Raw genomic sequence first — 20,172 nt, forward strand, 5'->3', positions numbered from 1 at the left:
TATATGGGGGAAAGGGGGGGGGGAGGTAACCTATGCTATACGCGTCATATCCGTAAAGGTGGAGCTTGAATGTCCCCATAATTTCATTATGTCCCCCACATGAGTCTTCAGAAAACGAAAACGCGAACTAGTTTCCACGACATGTCTGATTCCAGTGTTGTGGCTGTAGGAAGAAGGAAAAGAAAATGCACGGGTCTGCTACTGGCTCTGTAGCTGAGCCACCTCCGCTGCCTCGTGCAGACAGAAGAGAAAATAGAAAAGAAAGAAAAAGAAAAAGGGGAGCAAGACGCGCGCCGCAACGACAGCCGTCGTCCACCACCGAAGCGGTGGCGGGTGCAATGACGGCCTACAACAGATAAAAATTCGGTGGCAGCCTAGCCCCCACCGCAAGCGGCGGTATACCTGCCCCAGCCTCACCGATGCTAATTCCAGTGAGAGCGCATCTGAGAGATTGAAAGGAGTCATCGCGTATCGCATTTGTAGTTATGTCGAATGTCGCATAGTTACATTTTTTGTTATTTTTCTTTCGCTTTCAGCTAGAAAGCAGTGCTCATCCTGCACGACCAAGTCTACGCCCCTGTGGCGCCCCGCCGAGGACGGCACCATGCTGTGCAACGCTTGCGGCATCAGGTAGGTACCACATCACGTCGCTCCTGTTACTGTGGATATCACGGGCACAGTACCTGCCTCCGTTTCCTCGCCGTTTTTTTTTTCCTCTGTGCGTTTTGCATTTCTGTGCGTCCTAGTGGTAGCCGAGCAAAATTATTTTCAGAGTATAATCCAACTGTGATTGTCTCAGCAGCCGCATTACATATATTGTTTCTCTGGCGAAGTTAATCGCCGGGGAGTTCGTGTCCTACATGAAGGGGGTCTGTGTCGGAACGCCCGATGTTTTGTTGAGCGCTTCATCTCCCCTTCTTCATCCCCATATATTTATTTGTATTTTTTTACCGCCAGCGGATATCGTCCCTCGAAACAGTCCCCGCATATCGCGTTTCTAAACCTTGGTCGAGTTGTCTCCGAATATATTTTCACAAGTTTATGTCCCTTGTGTCTAATCTCTGCCTTGCATTCATTCCCTTTCTTCTTCGCCTTCGCTGTTCTCACTTCTGGTGCAGGTACAAGAAGTACAAAGTGCGCTGTTCCCGCTGCTGGCACGTCCCCACAAAGAAGAAGAGCAAACACATCTGCTGCCTGGAGTGCGGCGGCTTGCTTCGAATCGCCGGTCGGAATTCGCTCCCTTGAGAGCAACGAAGAGGAGGGGGGGGGGGGGGGGGGGGTCGAGATGCTGGCGTCTTGTGCATACCTCATATAGGACGCAATTTTTTTTTCTCTCTTGCTGAGGCGCGCGTGGTTTCAGTGACGTATTGCGTGAACTGAAATTTCGTTTGTTATTGCGTTGTTCTCAGCCGTAACTCGAGGAGAAGGGGTTGAGGCACCGCCGCCTGTTCGTATTATCATGTACATATAGATAGGATGTAATTATTATAGGTAAAGCTTGTTTTATGTGCGCTCTGGAACTGTAAATATTTTCTACTTGTTGACGAAGGGGGAGGGCAGCTCCGGCAGGTTTTAAATAGACCTCGGAGTGTCCGTAACGGTTTCGATTGCCTAATGACAGTACCCCCACCTGTGATCGCAGCAGTAAACCTTTCTTGGTCCCATTTCCATGTCTGCGTTACGTCAAATAGAAAGACGCAGTGCTTGCACTCGCAAGCCAACGAGATAAATTCGTTTCAGGGAAGTATATTGTTGCCACTGAACAGTAGCGTCCGGCGTCGTTGTACACGTCAACCGCACTGAGTAAAGATATGAAATGCGACGAAATGTAGGAATCATTTCAATCACCTGAGACTTGCACTCACGTCGCACATCTCATGGACATGTTTCGAGCTTCGCCTTCCGAGTCTGCCGTGAAGTTTCTCCGTGTCAATGGGCGTATATAGGGAGCTTTATACTTTATCCGTCCGTTGGGAACTTCGCTGCACTGCCGCCATCTAAAGAAATGTTATATGTCGTCTTGAGGAAGAATGATCCCGTAGACCGCAGTTCTTTCGAAAATGTCCTTGATGAAAGAATTCAGCTGTGTCGTGGCTGTCGCTTCCTGATATCATAGCCCATGGATTCGACTCCGGCCGCAGCGGCTGCTGTCGACAGGGGCGAAATACATAAAAAAAGACCATTGTTCGCACTAGGCACAAATCGGGTAAATTTAGAAAAAGCTTTGCGCATTCTCGTGTGTGTTCGCCGCATTCGTTTAAAGGTATATGGCGCCAGTGTGGCAGGCATGTGAACGTATGTTGGCTAGTTTTGGCATCTGAAGACGGGACTAAAAGCTGTCGGAACTGTTTTGTGTGGAGATCGCTTTTTTTTTTGCTTGTTTTACCTCTAATCGATATTTCGTGCTGTTAGGTGAATTTGTGAATATATATAAATTTGCATTACTCCACTGCTTCACTGACTGTGTTGTCGACTGTCGAGTATTCTTCATCAGTTTCGTAGAAACGTAGTGTGTTATTGACCGCGTGCTTCGTGAAAATTCTAAAGCCTTCGAATTTCGGACGAATCAATCCGCTGTTTTGTCCTATACTTGGACCGCATGGGAATTAAGTTTCGGAACTGACCATTACGCCGTCTGTTTGAATATTTGATTGGAGATCACTGCGTGCTTCTTTGTATATTTACTTATTTTACCCTCGGACCTTACAAAAGCATTGTAGAGAGAGGAATAAAGGGCATGATGCAAACACTACAATGAAATTTTATTGAAGGAAAGAAAAAACAGCTGGACACCATCTACGTGTATGAATGCGAAAGCTTTTTCGCGCGATCCACCGCCAAGACGGACGGATGGATGGAATATGGGAGTGTCCCTTTGAAACGGGGTGGTAGCAGATGCTATCATGCTCGTTTTTTTCCCTATATCTTAATTATTGTTTTAGATCAGTAACTATACCATCATTTTATTTATTGATTTTTTGTTTCTACATCACTGACATTGTTACTTTTCTGCTTTTAAGCCACCAATCTTCCAATCGTTTTTTGCTAGCTTCCACCGCAGGTTCATTCACCCGGCCACTGGTATCTCTAAACCCTAGGGCCTCAGGAAGGGTGACTGCGCCTGCATCGGCTTCCGGATGCATACCATCACATTCGAGTATGAAATGGTTAATTGTTTCTGTGGATTTACTTATACTGCCCATGTGTCATCTTCATGTCTTTTTGTAGCTGCGTGTTCTAAGGCACCCTGATCTAGCTTTGAGTTATCAAAGAAAGCTTCCTTCCTGATCTGCCTTTTCCACTTTCGGTATAGCTCCACACTCTCATTCTTTTCCATAGAATTTATCCGACATTTACCTTCTGTGTTTTTTCCCTGTTGCTTAACGCTCTTTATTTCTTCGTCCTTGTGACCAGCATACTTACTGCTTAGTTTCCTAGTTCTTTTCCTCCATTGTGAGTCAACGCTTTTTAGATATAAGTATTTAAATACTTTAGCTGCCCATCTGTTACTGTCCAATTTCCTCAGGCGTTCCTCATATTCTTTACGTCCACTCTTCCGCGCTCCACCTGGTGAGTACTGGCCCCTGTACGTGCGCCATCTTCACTCCTGCTCGGACAATGGGTAACATGGTGTGGCGAGATGATTATAGCGTACAACTGGAGGTCCATATGTCGTCGTTTCGGATCCCCTTCTGACCTGATCAGCAGCAGATGTATGCCAAATAAGAGGCGAAAAGGTATGGCAAAAGCTCAAAGAGCGTTTGCGTCACAATTTTGGTACTAAGGAGGGGAAACAGTATGGCGCCATATGAAGGTACGTCATTGATGCAGATGACGCGAGAGGCGGCAGAGAGACTGCTGCAGGGGCAGTCTCGTAAGACATCCCACTCTCTGCTTCGGTAGCTAAACGGCTGTTGCGATGTCAGGATGCCAGGATTTTTCACCTAATGGGGCTAGTAAGTAGCCAAAGTAGAGGCAGCGCCAACGTATGTACCTAATGAAAGAAGGATCATACGCAATAGAATCAACGCCAAGTGTGAGCAATAAAAAATGTATTTACGTTAGTACTTGAAGAACAAAAGCAGGGAGTTAAAATTCAAAATGACGTTGGTCGATGTGATGAGCGAGGATGATTGTATAGGCCGTCGGTCGAACCAAGAGCGCCAAGCTCCTTCGTCCGTTCGTCCGGTGACACGTTGCACGTTGAATAAATAAATGCCTACAGTCCCGTGAAAGGTGAAGGGTGGCTGTTCCTGGTCATACATGGCTTGCGGCGGGGGCTAGCCAGCCACTGAAGTTTTATCTGTTGCAGGCCGTCATTGCACCCGCCATCGCTTTGGTGGTGGACGACGGCTGTTGCGGCGCGCGCCTTGCTCTCCCTCGTCTTTGCTTTCATCTCTATTTTCTCTTCTGTCCGCACGAGGCAGTGGAGGTGGCTCAGATGCAGAGCCAGTAGCAGACCTTTGCATTTTCTTTTCCTTCTTCCTACAGCCACAATAGCAATACAACCAATATTCCATTGAACGCATCAGAGTTCACCGGCGTTCTATAATTCGTCTAAAGGAAAAGAAAGACGCAATATCTTTCACTGGCGAAACCCCGCTATCTTCCTCACGGTAGACGAGGGGAATTAAGACCGTTTTACGATCCGGGACGTGGTGCAGTTGGTTAAGCGCTGGGCTCCAAGCTGGCTGTGGATTCAAGGGATGGAGGCTCGATTTCCGGTGGAGACAAGGTTTATTCATTTATTTTTAACTCTCGCTCTCGAAAGCGTGATACCTCTGCTGACAACCTTCTGTCGACAACGATGAGGCACTAAGGTGAGATTGGATTCCGACAGGGATGCTCGATTTGGAACGCACACGTAGACTGGAGAATCGTATTAGGGTTGCCATGAGGCAAAAAGAGGTTTCAGTTCTAGTTACTTTAGATATTGCCAAGGCGTACGAAAACTTAGAATATAGAATTTTGCTTCATAAACTAGCTGGTTTACATCATCCGTTATACATCTTTGCGTGGATTAGGAAATTTTTAAAGGATAGATCATTCTTCTGCCCAAAGGATGCAATAAATTCCAACACTTACACCCAGTCAAGAGGTGTACCCCAAGGAGCAGTGCTGTCGCCGCTATTGTTCAATATACTAATACGTGACATTCCTATTCACCCGGCCGTCAAAGTTTGTGTATGCAGACGATATTGCCTTTTTTGCTTCTGCCACAAATATACACAACCTATATCATTGGTTGCAAGATTACCTAACGCCCTGGAGGTCTGGCTGGACAGCCTAAGGCTAACTTTAAATGTAAACAAATGTGCCGTATTATTATTCCCACAGACTACCCCCGTTAACATTTCCTTGTCTTATCATTCTGTCCTAATCCCGCAGGTTGATTCTGTTGAATATTTGGGTATATTATACGACTCACAGTTAGACTGGAGGCCTGAAATTAGAAGCCTTGTGCTTAATGATGAACGTGCCTTTGGCCGGTTGATAATAATCAGCTATTAGAAATATGATATGCGTCGGTACATTCTGCTCTTGCTTTAAAGACCTACGTACGACCAATACTTGAATTCGGCTCCATTCTCTTTTCTGAGTGCCCAAGGTACAAGCTTGAACCCCTGTTTGTTTTGGAACGACGATCTCTGCGCCTTTGTTTAGGTCTGCCCAAATCAGTGGCCTAGGCTTTGCTATGCTTGGAAGCTCTCGATGGAGAGGACGACGAAGTGCACTGTGGTGCGGAGTCATATTTCACCAACCAGGTGGAACCAGAACACTGGCCAATTAAGGTTGCCGTTGTGATCAAGCATCTGCTCTGTTCATGCAAAAGAACGCCCCCTGCTTCGTGTACATAAGAAGTCGTAGAGGCTAAAATCGCTAGTCATCGCTAGTCATCGCTAGTCAATTCGACGGTGCATTGACGCAATGAAAGAACAGAATACGGCGCAGCATTATACATAAACTGCTTCGGTCAAAACGGCAAGAGTGTGTTATCTTCACTCCCGTCCTTAACGAAAGCGACGCGGCGAAATGAGACGACGTTCATGCACGACATACTGTGTTAGGAAGGTTACATTGGCATATTACCCATTAGTTTTAGCTAACTATTATGCTCTGTGTACAAGTCCGCGACGGTGAGTATTGGTCAAGCGGTCTTCTAGCACCTTTGTACAGTTCGCAGCGTCTGTTTTAACGCAAGCAGCGCACTGATTTTTCTAAATAGAACGGCTACCCTTATGCAGCCTCTATGACGCCTGAAAAACTGAATATTACAAAATAAGGATTAAAATGTTGCGGCTGATTTCAAATCTGATGTGTGGAACATTATGCGAAAAATAACCTTAGTGCATGCAAAATATATAACGGTGCAAAGGCCTTGGGTCTACGGGCAAAAACCATCGCGGCGTTCAGAAGAGCTCACAACGCTGCGTTGGATTCATGACAGCGTCCTGCGCGCAGCTGAATGCCTCAGAGAACAGGGGGGTGTTCATCAAGGGCATATTGCAGCGCATGCGCATAGGCGAGTATATCATGGCCATCTCGTCCATAATCCCGGCCGCGGATGGCTGACCGGACGTCTTGTCACACCACTTGAAGCAGCTGCTCACAAAGAAGGCCTGCTCAGCCGTGAAGTGGTGCGTGCCCAGCGTGACGGGGGGCTGCGGACCAAGGCTGCGGAAAGCTCGCAAGGTCTTCGCCATGCCACCGCAGTCGGCGAAGTTCTCCGACAGGGCGGTGTCACCGTACCTGTGAAAAACGTAAAGACCAGTGTAAGGAAACGGCTCGTGTTGGAGGCTATTGTGTTGTAGAGGTTGCCTGTTAGAACTGTTTGGAGGCTCGAGTTGGAGGTTGTGTACGTGCTGGAGGTATTCGACACACTGAATGACCGACTCTATGGACTCCACAGAGCGTTCGAATTACCTGCGGCCGGCTGTCCAGGCAGCTTGGTTGTAAAGCTGTCGCAGACACATAATGCGATTGTCGAACTCCTTCCGAGATGTCGCGCTCCACCAGTCACCCCTTTGGCCGGATTCATTAAAGACACCGAGAACGGGGTCGAAGCCGTGCGTAACTTCATGGCCCACCACGTGGCCCAGCGCGCCGTAGTTGACCGGCAATGGCACCGAGAGCTCGTAGAAGGGGGCGAACATGATGGCATCCATGATGAAGACCCAGTGGTAAATGGGCAGGTAAAATGCATTCACCAAGATCATCGGCTGCTCGGGGTCTTCCCCCCTCAACACAGGGCTCGTTGCTTTGATGAGGGCAAGGCGTCGCTCCGCATAGGCGTCGTGGACGGTGGTGAACATTGACGCGTAGCTGGCCGGTAGCCTCGGCAGGAAAGCGTAGTGCTCGCGGAGCCCTTCCGCTGTGGACAGGTTGAAAGGGTGGCCCACCACACGTCCGAGTCTCCGGATGCGCTTAACACCACTGGCGCGCGTCTCCTCATCCACCCAAGTGAGATTAGCGATGATCGATTCCGCAGCGTTCCAGAGAGCTGCGGACATGTTGCGTATGGCAGCCAGTTTTCCGTCCTCGAGAAACCACCCGTTGAACAGGTCCACCATGGCGTAGGAAAGCAGCTGGTTGGGCACTAGTACACACGACACCATACTGAGTATGGTGGCAGCGAATTCGTTTTCTCCCGGCATGATGTTTGCCAAGTACCTCGGTGACATGGGCACCGCCAGATGCAAGGCGACGAGGAAGGCCACATAGCCGGAAACGGTCTCCGATCCGGAATGTTCGCCGACGAGGAGGTCTGCTACAAACGGTATGAAGAACTTGTTTTTGACGATCATCTGGTCTTCTGCTGTGAGCTGTTGATCGGTTGGAAGCAGGCGGTTGACGGCATGGAGCAAATTGTCGACCGTCAAATTCGGAGCCATGATGGAGTGCGCATCAGAGATCTTGACGTAGTCCAGAGTCAACTCAGTTCTCAAGGCCAGAAGGGGCAGCGCTGCGATAGTGAGGAATCGGTTGTCCAGATCGATGACACGGCCTATCAACCGAGGATCCGGTGGGCTTGGTGTAAAGAGAGAGAGAGAAGAAAAACGGTCACCTTGTGCAATTTCCGCAGTTCTAGCTTCTGTAAGCTGCGTACATAAAGCCGCGTTCCTGACGACCTTTAAGGAACATTCAAGGGGCCCTACAAGCTCGCAGTGTCTGCAAGGGAATAATAAGACTGGAAAAATAGCGATTGTCGTATCCTTTGTATTCTTATGTAAGGCGTTGGCTATCGGAACACAGCTTTTCTTAAATCCCACACTGAATTATTTCACGGCTATCAGCCTCGAAGATAATAGCGAAATTTAGAATAGGTGGTACTGCCGATAGGGGGTACTGCGACGAAATTTTCATCTGCTAAAGAAGACCGTTTTCTTGTAGTACACCAAGAGGGAGTGCTAAAAACAAAATATGAGTGCCACTTTTGAAATGGGTAGGTAAAATTCTGGCTTCTAAAACCAACGTTGGCGAAACAAAGCGAAAAAGGGGCGGCCATTACAGGTCGCCAGAAGTGCCGTAGAACCGGACGTACTTGAGTCATCATTTGCCAGGCCGCCGCTGTAGCGGTCTGTAAATTGTCATGGTTCACTGCGTAAAAATCATTTCGAAACCGTTTCTCGTGTTGCTAAAATGCGGGAAGCTTCAGGATTGCAGGAAATGTGACTTTAAAATGGTCATGACACTATTTTTTTATTATAAACTATTTATCGAATCTCATTCTCGACGTGCCGACCCACTAAACCTGAAAGTTTCATCTCCACCGGAGCTGCAGATATTTTTAAACTAGTATTTTTGTTTCTTCGTGAACAGCTTGCAGATCTGGCCACCGGCGTAGCCGGGGACGACATAACAGTGACGCCGCGTCGTCTACTGCATGTTCTGTGTACGAGCAGCGTCAACCGCGGTTACGCGAAGCCGATGTGGCAGACTAAACAGCACACATGCCTCTAACCCCGGTCGCTAACCGCTAACCCCGTCATACCCGATGAGCTGCCTAATTGTGCGACACGCCGCCAGGGGGACGCGTCGTCTGTGATAGCTAGATCTCTTAAAACTCCAATATCTATGCTGCAAGTCTTCATACAAGCCTAGCATTTGGTCGCGGCAGCTTTCGTGACGTATCGAAAAGATTTACAGCCATTTTGAGTGAGGTAAGAATTCGTTTGAATTGGCCTTTAAGGACACAGGACTATTTCAGGACGACAGCGCACACGCGCGGACTGCTGCCCTGAATGTGCGAATGGTGTGGCTTTAATTCTGGGCATACACACTCGCGCCCTGCTATTGTCCTATTCCCTGAACCGATAGGGTTCCGCTATTCTAAATCGCCGGTAATTAGAGTTTAAGAGTACGGGGATCCTATTAATTAGGGAGACAGGGGAATATCGATGCGCATGCTCAGAGTGATTACTGCACCGTCCGCCCTTTCATCGCAGCATTCAGTGAGTGCTTATTGTCACCCCGTAATTCCCTATCCCCCAACCAGTTCGGTCCCCTTACTATACAACTCACTAAGCAAAGGACGCTGTTGAAACCGACACCAAGGACTAACGACGCTGTCAATTCGTGACCTTAATTAGGAAATACCTTGCATTCTTTTTAAGAGGGAGGGAGGCATCACACAGAGGAAGAAATTAAATGATTAAACGCATGGGATAAACCAAAGAACGCGAAACCACGATGATTCGACGGGGTTACAACAGGCGTATAATTAATCGCAGTGGCAGGTCAAAGTTATCCAAGTGCAATTCGCAACATATTATCGAATGATTAGATTGAAATATGCGTAATCATTAAGCTTGTCATCCCGCCCGAAGGGATTCCTTCCGGCTTACCTTCCAGCTAAGAATGTGGCCGACCTGACGAACGCGTCTTCCAGCTCGCCTTCATTTGTGAGTAGAGATCGTAGCACTGACCAAGTGACGATAGCCTCAAGGTTCAGGTCCCAGTGCAGCAGGTAGAAGCCGGGCTTGTTGAAGTTCTTGTCCGGTTGCAAGTGGAAGAACACGTTCACGTCCCTCTTCAAACTCAGCTCTACGAGCGTGTCAAACAATGAGGCAGGTAGCTTCTCTTTGTTAGGAGGCCACGACAGGTTGTAGCCGGCCAGGAAGTCCTTTAGGCTGTCTGCACAGAAAAATGATCCGTAGCTGCGCTCTCTGAATAAAGGCGAAAAAGAAGCTCTTGTACCGCTGATTTCTTGCGCCTTACATTGCCTACAGTTTCTTTGGACGTGATGACCACCGTCTGGCAGTTACAACAGCATGAGAGGAAATAATTTAGTTAATTACGAGGCCTCTACGCTTGGTTCCGAATTAGAAAAGACGGAACCGAAACTTTGTGGGCACTTCTTGACTAGAAATGTTCACCTGACAGTAATGAAGGCTTCCTGCAGGATACCTTCGCCCCAGTAGTCTAATTTTTCACAAAACCTTACATTGAAATACATTTCTGCATTTCTTCACCCAAGCTTTATGATGCTCTTCTTAGAAATTCAATTGTTAGTACATACTTCGCTCATTCGAAAAGCCAACATTAACGAAAACCAAGTTCTGGAGCTAATCGTTCGCTGGTTATGAGCGTCCTTTAACTTTCGTAGTTACTACAGCCTGTAAATATACCCCATTGGTTTAACTTCAGGGAACCCTACGAAAATGTTCATTGGGGTTTCTGAGGGAAACTATTTCTCAATACCGCAATTTCCGTGTAGGCGTGTCCTGTCGACGCGAGCATAACGGCACTTCCGTTTCATGTGGTCGAGGACACGGTGTTCTATACATGAATGCCAGGCATTCACATGTTTTTCAATAGCGCTCAGTTAAGCCTGTAGCACTCTGTCCTCTAAAGCTTCTTTAAACAACTGCTCGCTTGTTGCATCTATCAGCTTTAGCGTTACGTTGAAATAGTGCTTGGACAAGCGCAGCAGTATTCTATCGAAGAACACTAAGCGTAACGACAATTGTGTTCTTTTTATGTTGGCAGAAAGGTAGTTTGATTTCAGGCCAACTTTCTGGTATTCCTGAGCCAAATGCTATCCTCAGCGGAGTCTCGTTCTTTCACAGTGATCATCTCTATATTACTATATTACTTTCAAGCTGAGCTACGACATGGCACGATCTCGGCCAGTACACGTACCGAGTCGATCGACGCTATTGTATGTCTCGTGAAGGCATCGCTGTGACATGTAGATGGCCTTGAAGCGTGCGCTGTCTTCGCCTTCTTCGCCGCGCATCGCGTCCACGTCATGGATGATGACCCTCTTGTAAAAGGCAAGGATGACGCGGAGTTGTAGTCGCAGGAAGGCATTGGGAAAGACGGTGTGCTGCAAGAGCATGCAGCACTCTCTTAGGCTGGTGGAAACTCAATGTTCCGAAAGGACTGTAACAGCTAACAGAGAGATTTAGCTTACCGTGATCCGCGATCCGCCACCGTGACCCGCTACCGTGCGTTGGCGGGGCGCACAAGCTGATTGGTCCAGACCCGGCAGGTCTATGTGCCAACATCAGGTATGTGCCGCCATCTATCGGCGTCGATGGGATCTGGGCATGCGCAGTGGAACGCGCGGTGATGGATCACGGTAGCGGATCGCAGATCACGGTAAGCTAAAACTCTCTAATATCATTTGCTGGTGTTCAATAAGGACAGGAAATCACCGGTCATGTACTGCACGTCAGAGGTACCTGGACGTGTTCCTCCCATTGATAAATGTATGGTGCGGTACGAGCAGCGCTTAATTTCTCTGCGAACAGGTGGCGATATATTATTCCCTAATGCTCCATTTGTTTCAAGAATTGTTTTTGCCAATAGCAACACATCAGTCGTCAAAAGGATACTGCATAATAGGCCCTGACGGTAATTGCCCATGAGGAATCTTGAAGGCAAAGAAAAATGCTTACAGGACAGTCCAGTAAACTACAGGAGGAAAATAATAGGGGCAGACAAAAGTCGGCGTGGTTCATTGGAACAGCACAGGAACTCCAAGCTAAAGAAGGAATTAACATGCTGACACAGCAGCCAGTTGATCATTTACGAAACCTATGCTCTACTCAGAAAGCACAGCAAACCAAAATTACACATTACACAGGTGTTTGCGCCTTATGTCATTCCGTCCTCCTGTTGGGAAGAATGAACGTGGGCTGGAATTGCAACGCTTAGAAGAAAGGAGCGATGGTCCGGTTAGATGTTTCATATAGACTAAAGCGTAACGGGGGCATCAGAAAGGTGATTGGGGAGGGGTGGTTAGAAGGGGAGGCGGAAGAAATTTATGGGGGCATGGAGGCAGCGACAATATAAGACATGGAGATCGTTGGAAGGGACGTTTTGTTCTCGGTGAAAGTAAATGTTTCCGACGATGAGCGATTTCCCTCGTGCACGAGAGGTCGGCAGCATGCTCACCGCTGCGCTCGAGTAGTGCCCGCACACGTATTCGTAAAAGTCGTCGCAAGGCTTCTTGGATGCATCGATGGATTCGGACATCTCCTGGATCCAGCTCTGGCACGTGGGTTGCTGACATCCGATGTAGTGTCTGAGAAGAAGGCACGTTTTGAACCTTCCCAAGAAGCATGATTACACGAGAGGCTGAACAGAGTATAAGTGCTGGTACACACGGTGTATCACATTTGCTCTCATTATCATTATTAACTAAATGAATACCAGCGAAAGTGAAGGCGGAACGAAGAGGCGTCCGTGTGCTGTGCGATGTCAGCGCACGTTAAAGGTCCCCAGGTGGTCGAAATTACTACGTAGCCGTCCACTACGGCTCCTCTTCCTCTCTTTCCACTTTCACTCCCACCTTCCTCCCTTCCCTTACGGCGCGGTGGAGGTGTTCACAGAAAACAAGTGAGACAGTTACCGCGTCTTTCCCTTCCTATAAATCAATCAATCAATCTGCGGTTGCCGAAGCGCCGGCTCGCTATCAGCGGATCACGGTGCGTGCATCCTAAGCCGACACGCAGAGCCACGTTGTCTTGACTTGCTAGCGTCGTCAGCAGCATCAGTCAGTCGCTGCTATCTCTTCGCCGCGCAACGTTCCTATGGGCCCACACACTGCCTCCCGCAACCTCCCGATAACTTAATTGTTCTCTTCATTTCTCTGACCACAAAGCTTCCTTCATGACAGTCGAGAACTATTAGTGGAGTGTTTCTTGAAGGAATATGTGAAAAATAAAAAGTTATCTGTAATTGCACATACATGTCTTGCTTGAAATCTTTGCCTCAATCTAACAAAAAAAGGCGAAACAGCTGATGAGCTGCGCTCAAATTGCTCTGCCCTGATGGGGCTGGTGCAGGTGGGTCACCGCTGCTAGCGGTGGGGGCCGGCCTGGCACCGAATTTTTATCTGTTGTAGGCCGTCATTGCACACGCTGGTGGTGGACGACGGCTGTTGTTGCGGCGCGCGTCTTTCTTTCCCTCTTGCTTTCCTTTCTCTATTCTCCTCTATCTGCACGAGGCAGCGGAGGTGGCCCAGCTACAGAGCCAGTAGCAGGCCCGTGCATTTTCTTTTCCTTCTTCCTACAGCCACAACAACAACAACTTGCGCATTAGGAAGTAACGTAATCGTCGGCAATTTTTTTTTCTTGTATTATTACAGGAGGTAAAGGCTCAGCTGCGTCCTATATATACACTCACCGAATGTAGGCGGGAATGCTGAGGCAGATAAGGACTGCGGTACCGGTGATGACGAGGACGCACCTGGCGTAGCGGCGCCACCGAGGCTTCTCGCTGCGGAACTCGAACTGCTCGTAGCGATACGGCTTCGGTAGCGGTGAGGCGTCACCAGAGAAGCTGGAGGATGACGAGGACTCACTTTCGCTTTTCCATGTCTTGATTTCGTGAGCTTGCTTGGTGGTCCCTTTGGCGAAGTCCTTGCCAACGTCACCTTGACTTTTAGATCCACGGAGCTGGCCGACTGCTATTACCATGACAACGACTCTCGGCCAGCTCAGTGCAACCAGAACGAAGATACCTCGATGAGGCAAGCTGCACCAAGTATCGCGGCAGGACAGAGAAACTGCGTTTATATTTTGGATCAATAATCTTTCGAGAAGGAGCCCGCAATCGCTTGCATTTGAAGTATGCATGTACACTGCATGATATTCCATCGTGGCAGCACCGCGAAAAGACAATCACAAGGTCACCATGAAATACTTTCAACTTGTCATTCTATTCGTTGTACTGTGGACTAGTGACTCTCACGATGTGCCTGCGCCAAAAATCACCATTTCACCGATTTACATTCACTGTAAAAGCAAATACCTCTGAAACCAATCGTTGGTTGACTTTGTCGTGTACCAGCTGCAGGTACATCGTATGTTGACAAATTGTCAAAATTGTTTAGCCTCATCTCCTCTGATTGCGAGTCCGTTTCCTCTCCTTGATTCCAGCCACCAGCTTATTAACTCGCTTCACATCCTCGTCAACATCCTAGTAATATTGACATTTCACCTTTTTACCTTTCCGCGCTACCGTCATTATCTACTTTTCTATTGTTGACTGTTCTGACTAGGCTTTTTTATGTCATTTAGTCAGCCCAAATCAAGTATGCTGCGCCCTTCGAAGATGGTGCTTTCTGTACGCTGCCTGAGTGAATGTAAGAGATTAATTCTCTGCCCAACTAGCTACAGCACCGTTACAAGCAGTGGGATACTGTAAGGCTCTCCTGTCAAACAGGAACTACAGTGTACGAACGCATATTTTCAGCGCAAAATTTACGAGGCATGGAGAAGCACCTGGACAAATGTCCACAACTACTCGGCCTTTGCCGTTATTATCGCCGAGGTCGTAATACTAGAACGGCATAACTTTCCGTATTCCTCATTGCTCGGCGTAGGGCGCACGACCACTGAGCCAGGAAACAGTTTGATAGCAGCCGCAGCGGCCGCGTTTCGACGGAGAGAAAACGCAAGGAGAACGTGTACTGCAGTGCTAAGTCAGTGCACGTTACAGAAATCCAGATTAGCCGAAATTAATTGGAGACCTCTGCTACGTCGCCTTTACAAAATCCCCCCCCCCCCCCCTCTCTGTATCAAATGGCGTCGTGACTATAGATGTGCGCTATCTCCAATGTTTGTCGCAATAGAGTGCCATAAACACGCGTAACTCCGGAGCGAGCGGACAGTAATTTAAGCTCGGCCCTCTGGAGTAGCCAAACGAGCCGCCCCGAAATGTCATCTTTTATGGGTGATATTATCGCACCTGTCAACCGCTCTGCTTGAGCCCAAATGGTATAGCGGCTCAATTGAGACGCGCACAGAGCAACCACGGCATGCAAAAATTTGTACAAGGTAGACTGGACCCCGGCGGGCTCTATATTTCAGTGCTAAGTACTGCGAAAACGCGGTGCTACGTCGCCGAGACTTACGTCAAAGTTTGACGGGCTGACTGCTAGCAGAACAGAAGTGCGTAGCTATGCCAGGAACTGCAAGCCGGCGGCGAACGTTCTTCTTCACTGCCGACATGTGGCACGCGATCGCGAGCGCATGCTCTCTCATCTCTGTTTTCCTCGCTTCGACATTGCTGTCAGAGGCGAAATATGCGGTTTCGCAGAATGAGCGTTACTGGCGTTGATATCGATTTTTAATTTTATAATAAGTGCAATAGGTTAGCTTTGTTCTCACAGAGAAACGGCTGGCCAAGCTTCGGCCGTGTTCTATAAAGAAGATGAATAGTTACAGATAAAGATGAGGTTCGCCACTTTCCCTCTCCCGAAAGAAAGCGACCATCCATGGTTGCAGGTTAGACAAATGTAGGGATACGGGTAAAAAGTTTCAAACGCGACACGTGCACTATCTCGGTGCCACCACAGCGACGGTCCCGGGCAGAAGGTGCAGGCACGATGCGATAGTTAATCTGGAACATTTGTTACAAGACCATCTACAGGTCAATAACATGGCTGAGGAATTTTTGCAAACAATCTCAGGGTGCGCGTGAGTGTCCATAGCGGTACTTCATCACCAGGGCAAAGGCCCTGAGTGGTGTGTCGAGTTTTATCTGCTTTCCGGGAGGCTTGGCTGGCTTCGGTTATAAAAAGCGCGCAAGCTCGCTGCAATGAACGACACGAGAAGCGAACAGTTCGTGGGAGGGCGCTGCGGAAAGTGTTGGCGCTGAGAGAAAGGATGCTTACAGGGCGAAGGTTGGAGGGTAACCATACGCGAAAAAATGGAGAGACTGTTTGCGGCGAGTTGAACGGTTGTAAGCAAATGTGACGAACAGGGTCGAATAATCCCAGTTTATGTAATCAGGGCGAATGTAAGTGAACAGTGTATCTAAACAAGTACGATGAAAGCGTTCTGTAATGTCATTGGTCCGGAGTTTTGTGCCATAGGGCGACACTGTACCCAGCGGTGGAAAACGGAAACTGTCGCAGTATGTCGCGTTGCATAAGAGCTGTAGTGCACGGCAACAGTCGGCGAGTTCTTTCTGTTGGCCGTACGTGTTCACTAATTTTGCCCTTGTGGCGATCAAATAGCTGCCGCAGCCACATGAGTTCAGCAAAAGGCTGTCCTACAAGACCTATGGAGAATCCGAAGGGAGAGGAAGGACGGCCTCGCTGCCCCTTTCTTTCTACAATAAGCAAATGAACGATTACATATAGATGCGTATTTTATTCGGAATACTTAGCGCATGATAGCAATGAAGTTCAGCATAGGAGCACAGATAAAAAATGTAAGTATGCGTACGTACGGGAAGATGTTTCCTGAGCGAAATGATGTGCTTTAGAAAAGAAATGGAGTCCTTGCAAAAGACCTTTAATCAGTGTTGTGCACATGTCCAACTTCGCGTCTGAAACAGTGAACCTGTGCGCTTGTTTTACGCAGCATCTAACGAGGCCGAAATGTCAAATGGAATTTTCACATAGACGTATTATTTATTAGCGCTATAGGCTTAGACTATCCATAATGCTGGTGCAACTGGTACAGCTAGCGAGTGGTTTTTCACTGATTCTCGCATCTGGATAGCGTTATCTGAGGTCCATTTTGTTCCGTTGGAGTCATCAGTATTTTTGTCGTCTTCCTGTGCCTGAAGGAAAAAAAAAAGCAGATATCAGGTCAGAATAAGTTGCAAAACGCGCGCCACCTCACTAAGTGCTCTTTGGCAAGTAATGTTCAATGGCATTTTCGAGCCGCGCTATTGCAGGGTTTTAAAGGGGCGCTGAGCGACATTGATGGTAATAATCTAATGCAACAAATCTGTAGAGTTGGTCTTTGTGAATACTCGAATGTAATTTATAAAAGATCTTTATGGGCGCTATAATTTACAAATAATCTTAAAAAGTGCCCTGGGAGACTTATCGCAATCGATTACGGCGACACCTCACTACGCGTTCGTACCGCTCCCTGCTGCTGACATGGTATGCTTAGGTATCCCGAATGTAAGGCTGCAGTACTAGCGAATCAATACACGGCGGGTGCTGACCGCAAGAATGCGGGATTGCATCTCAGTCGCGGTGGCCGCAGTTAGATGGTAGTGAAACGCAAAAGTCAATCCATGTCATATGCGATGTCGGTGCGGAATAAACAATCTCAGGTAGCCGAAATTAAGGCTTGCACTTCGGTGCCTCACATACCCCATGTTCGTCTTTAAAACTGCAAGCTAAACCCACATGCCAACATCAATATCCCCCCCCTCCCCCCTGTTTGATTTCTGAAGTCTAGGCGACATTTAAGCTAGTTGGTACAGCATACTAGAAAGAACAGCGCGCACAAGACAAAGGTCAGTGTAGCAAAGACAGCAAGATAAACAGAAATTGCGGCGCACCTTGCGACGTTCACGTCGTTCATCAGAGATATTTCGACTCTTTCTACGACCACTTCGCTGGTCGCATCTTTTTCTGCGGCCAGAAAGTTCAGCGTGCCCTCCAGTATGCTGCCGAGTCTCGTCTCTGTCGTGGACAGGTACCTTCTCCAGGAGCCAGAGTTCAAGTATTCATTCCTGCACATTAGGTTACAGGTATTCGAAGTTTTCAGCCGCCAGCCACCAGATTAGAAAAATTAGAGTTGCCTCGGAGAACAGTCAGCAGCATGAATAGTAGAACCTCCAGCTGTTGACATTATATTGGACATCGGAAGAGCCCTTGTGTGGTTCTCCCTTCGTTTGGGTAATTTGAATATCTGCATGCTGCATTTCCAAAACGCTAAGCTGCCATGGTGCTACAACTACTTGCCAACCAGTGCACCCTGCAGTACTGACTCCACATGTGAACTTGGCATGCATCAATTGATTTGCGCCTTTTAAAAACAAAGGTCGACCTTCGCTTAAAACGGATTTTTTATAAGGTAGAAAAGGCTCCGAAGTGAAATAACAACTTTTACCGTCATCGGCCATTTTCACAAGTAAACCGTAGTACGTCAAGCATCTTTTTGTGTACGAGCTCATATGACGGTGTCATTTTTATTGTGCTGTCACGAGTTTAAATGACGTGGCGGGAACTTTTTAAATCGTATTTGTTGCCAGTAAGTGCGTGCTTACTGCTGTACAAACACCACCGTATCCATGAACAGTCGCATAATCGCGCGTGGAAGAGAACAAAGGCATGCAATGATGTTTTTCTGAGTGTAAATAAATGAGGCTAGATACAAAACAAGGTGAGACAAAGGAAAATGCAAGTATTTTTAGTTAGCCATCATTGCAAGCACCGCCTGGAGCAATTAAACGGTCGTGTGTTAGCGCAGGTTAGGTGGTCGATGGAGGCTATTGTTATAGCAATATAAGATTGCGTTTTAAGATATTTTGTACTATACCGGCACTCAAATACCGATGTCTTACTTGGCACTTAGCTTGAAGTCTGCTTCTCCCAGTTCCCCCTTCAGCTGCAGGGTCAGCTTCCCAGCAACGGGAGACGATACCGATCCCATGTACACAACGACGTGAAAGTGGTACACTGAAATAAAAATTAAGCCTAACGTTATTAACTTATTCTTCCTGCATCTAAATATCTGACTGCGCTGTTACCGGTTACTAAGATCAATAGGGAAAGTATCGCCTCTGCGTGCATAAGCTGACGATAAGTCCCGACTGGACCCCAGAGATTAACTAGTGATTTCAGGATCCTTCTCCTATGTAGGAGGAGTGAGATCCCCGGAGCCACGTACCCATCGGCTTAAGTACTACACCCCTCAAGCCTATTGGCTATTTTCACGACGCTGACGCCACGCGGCGGCGGTTTTGCACGCCCGAGGAAGTTATTTCCTCTAGCGTAAGAGTGTCTTTGGCATATTCAAATTTGTTGAGAGAGTTTTGCATTGAAACGTACCTTAGGACAGCACCTAGATGGATGCGCGCACTACAATGAGATACAAGAGCACGAAGTGTTATTGCACAACGTTTGGGGAACAGGAAGTTTTCACACTTCAGTAGCATGCACGCATGGTAATATACTTTTTTTTTTTTTTTTTTTTTTTTTTTTTTTTTTTTTAACGCTAGCGTTAACGGCCCCGTTCTGGGAACGTCCGGCGTTGTCAGCGTTGTGAGGAAACGATCACAGGCATGGCCCTGGTATTTGGCAGGCCACATGGTCGGGCATTCTGCACGGCCGGAAAATTATGTAACTTCAAGAGACCAGGCCAAATGTAAGCAGCTGCCAACCCAGGCTTTTTAATTGAAATGGGATATACCTTTAACAATATCCCCTCATTTCTCCTCCTATTTTTTTACCTTCTGCCTCCGCCCATCTACGTTCTCTTGTATTTTTTTTTCGGGGCTACCTCTATCGCCAGCCTGTGTGCTCCGTGTAACTGCTTTCGCCCCAAATCAAAATGACGGAGCTTAGAAACTTAAAGTTAAGCAACAGTGCATGGAAGTATTTTTTTCCAAATTTTCAATGCAGCACTACAAATGAACAATCCCTGGAGCTTTCCAGCCTGCAGGGTGAAATGAAACAACACGTTTTTAGCTGCTCATGCATTACTGAAGTGAAACCATGATAATCATAAACTGCAATTTGAGTCAAATTATTGAGGTTTAACTATTCTCAACCTAAATACACGCAGTGAAAAGCTGTGCCGGATGATCAGACGCGGCCTGACGCTGCCGCCGAAGAGCTGAAGCACTCGGTCCTGCGCGCACCTCATCTACGGATCCTAGTCACATGGTATTTCATCGATTGAACGGGGCGAGTGAGCCCATGGAGAAGTAGAGCTTTTCGCTCTGAAATTTCGGCAGGTTTTT

The 20,172-nt window shown here is 47.7% G+C and overlaps 2 protein-coding genes across 2 annotated transcripts in view; both read right to left on the bottom strand.

The window, feature by feature from the left end:
* Positions 1-6,410: 6,410 nt before the first annotated feature.
* LOC146182002 (uncharacterized) overlaps positions 6,411-20,172 on the bottom strand; it is a 223,046-nt gene continuing 209,284 nt past the window's right edge. The window contains exons 11-13 of the mRNA XM_084575881.1: positions 9,846-10,003; positions 6,925-8,028; positions 6,411-6,750 (exon numbers count right to left, since the gene is read on the bottom strand). Of these exons, the coding sequence (XP_084432007.1) occupies positions 6,411-6,750; positions 6,925-8,028; positions 9,846-10,003 (1,602 nt within the window). The remainder of the gene's footprint in view (positions 6,751-6,924; positions 8,029-9,845; positions 10,004-20,172) is intronic.
* The window catches only part of LOC146182003 (pancreatic triacylglycerol lipase-like), a 28,985-nt gene continuing 25,465 nt past the window's right edge, over positions 16,653-20,172 (bottom strand). Inside the window, exons 7-9 of the mRNA XM_084575588.1 lie at positions 18,772-18,886; positions 17,764-17,937; positions 16,653-17,025 (exon numbers count right to left, since the gene is read on the bottom strand). Of these exons, the coding sequence (XP_084431714.1) occupies positions 16,941-17,025; positions 17,764-17,937; positions 18,772-18,886 (374 nt within the window). The 3' untranslated portion in view covers positions 16,653-16,940. The remainder of the gene's footprint in view (positions 17,026-17,763; positions 17,938-18,771; positions 18,887-20,172) is intronic.

This window comes from Amblyomma maculatum, chromosome 8 (genome assembly GCF_055883805.1).
Source record: "Amblyomma maculatum isolate TAMU_Amacu chromosome 8, ASM5588380v1, whole genome shotgun sequence".
Lineage (NCBI taxonomy): Eukaryota > Metazoa > Arthropoda > Arachnida > Ixodida > Ixodidae > Amblyomma > Amblyomma maculatum.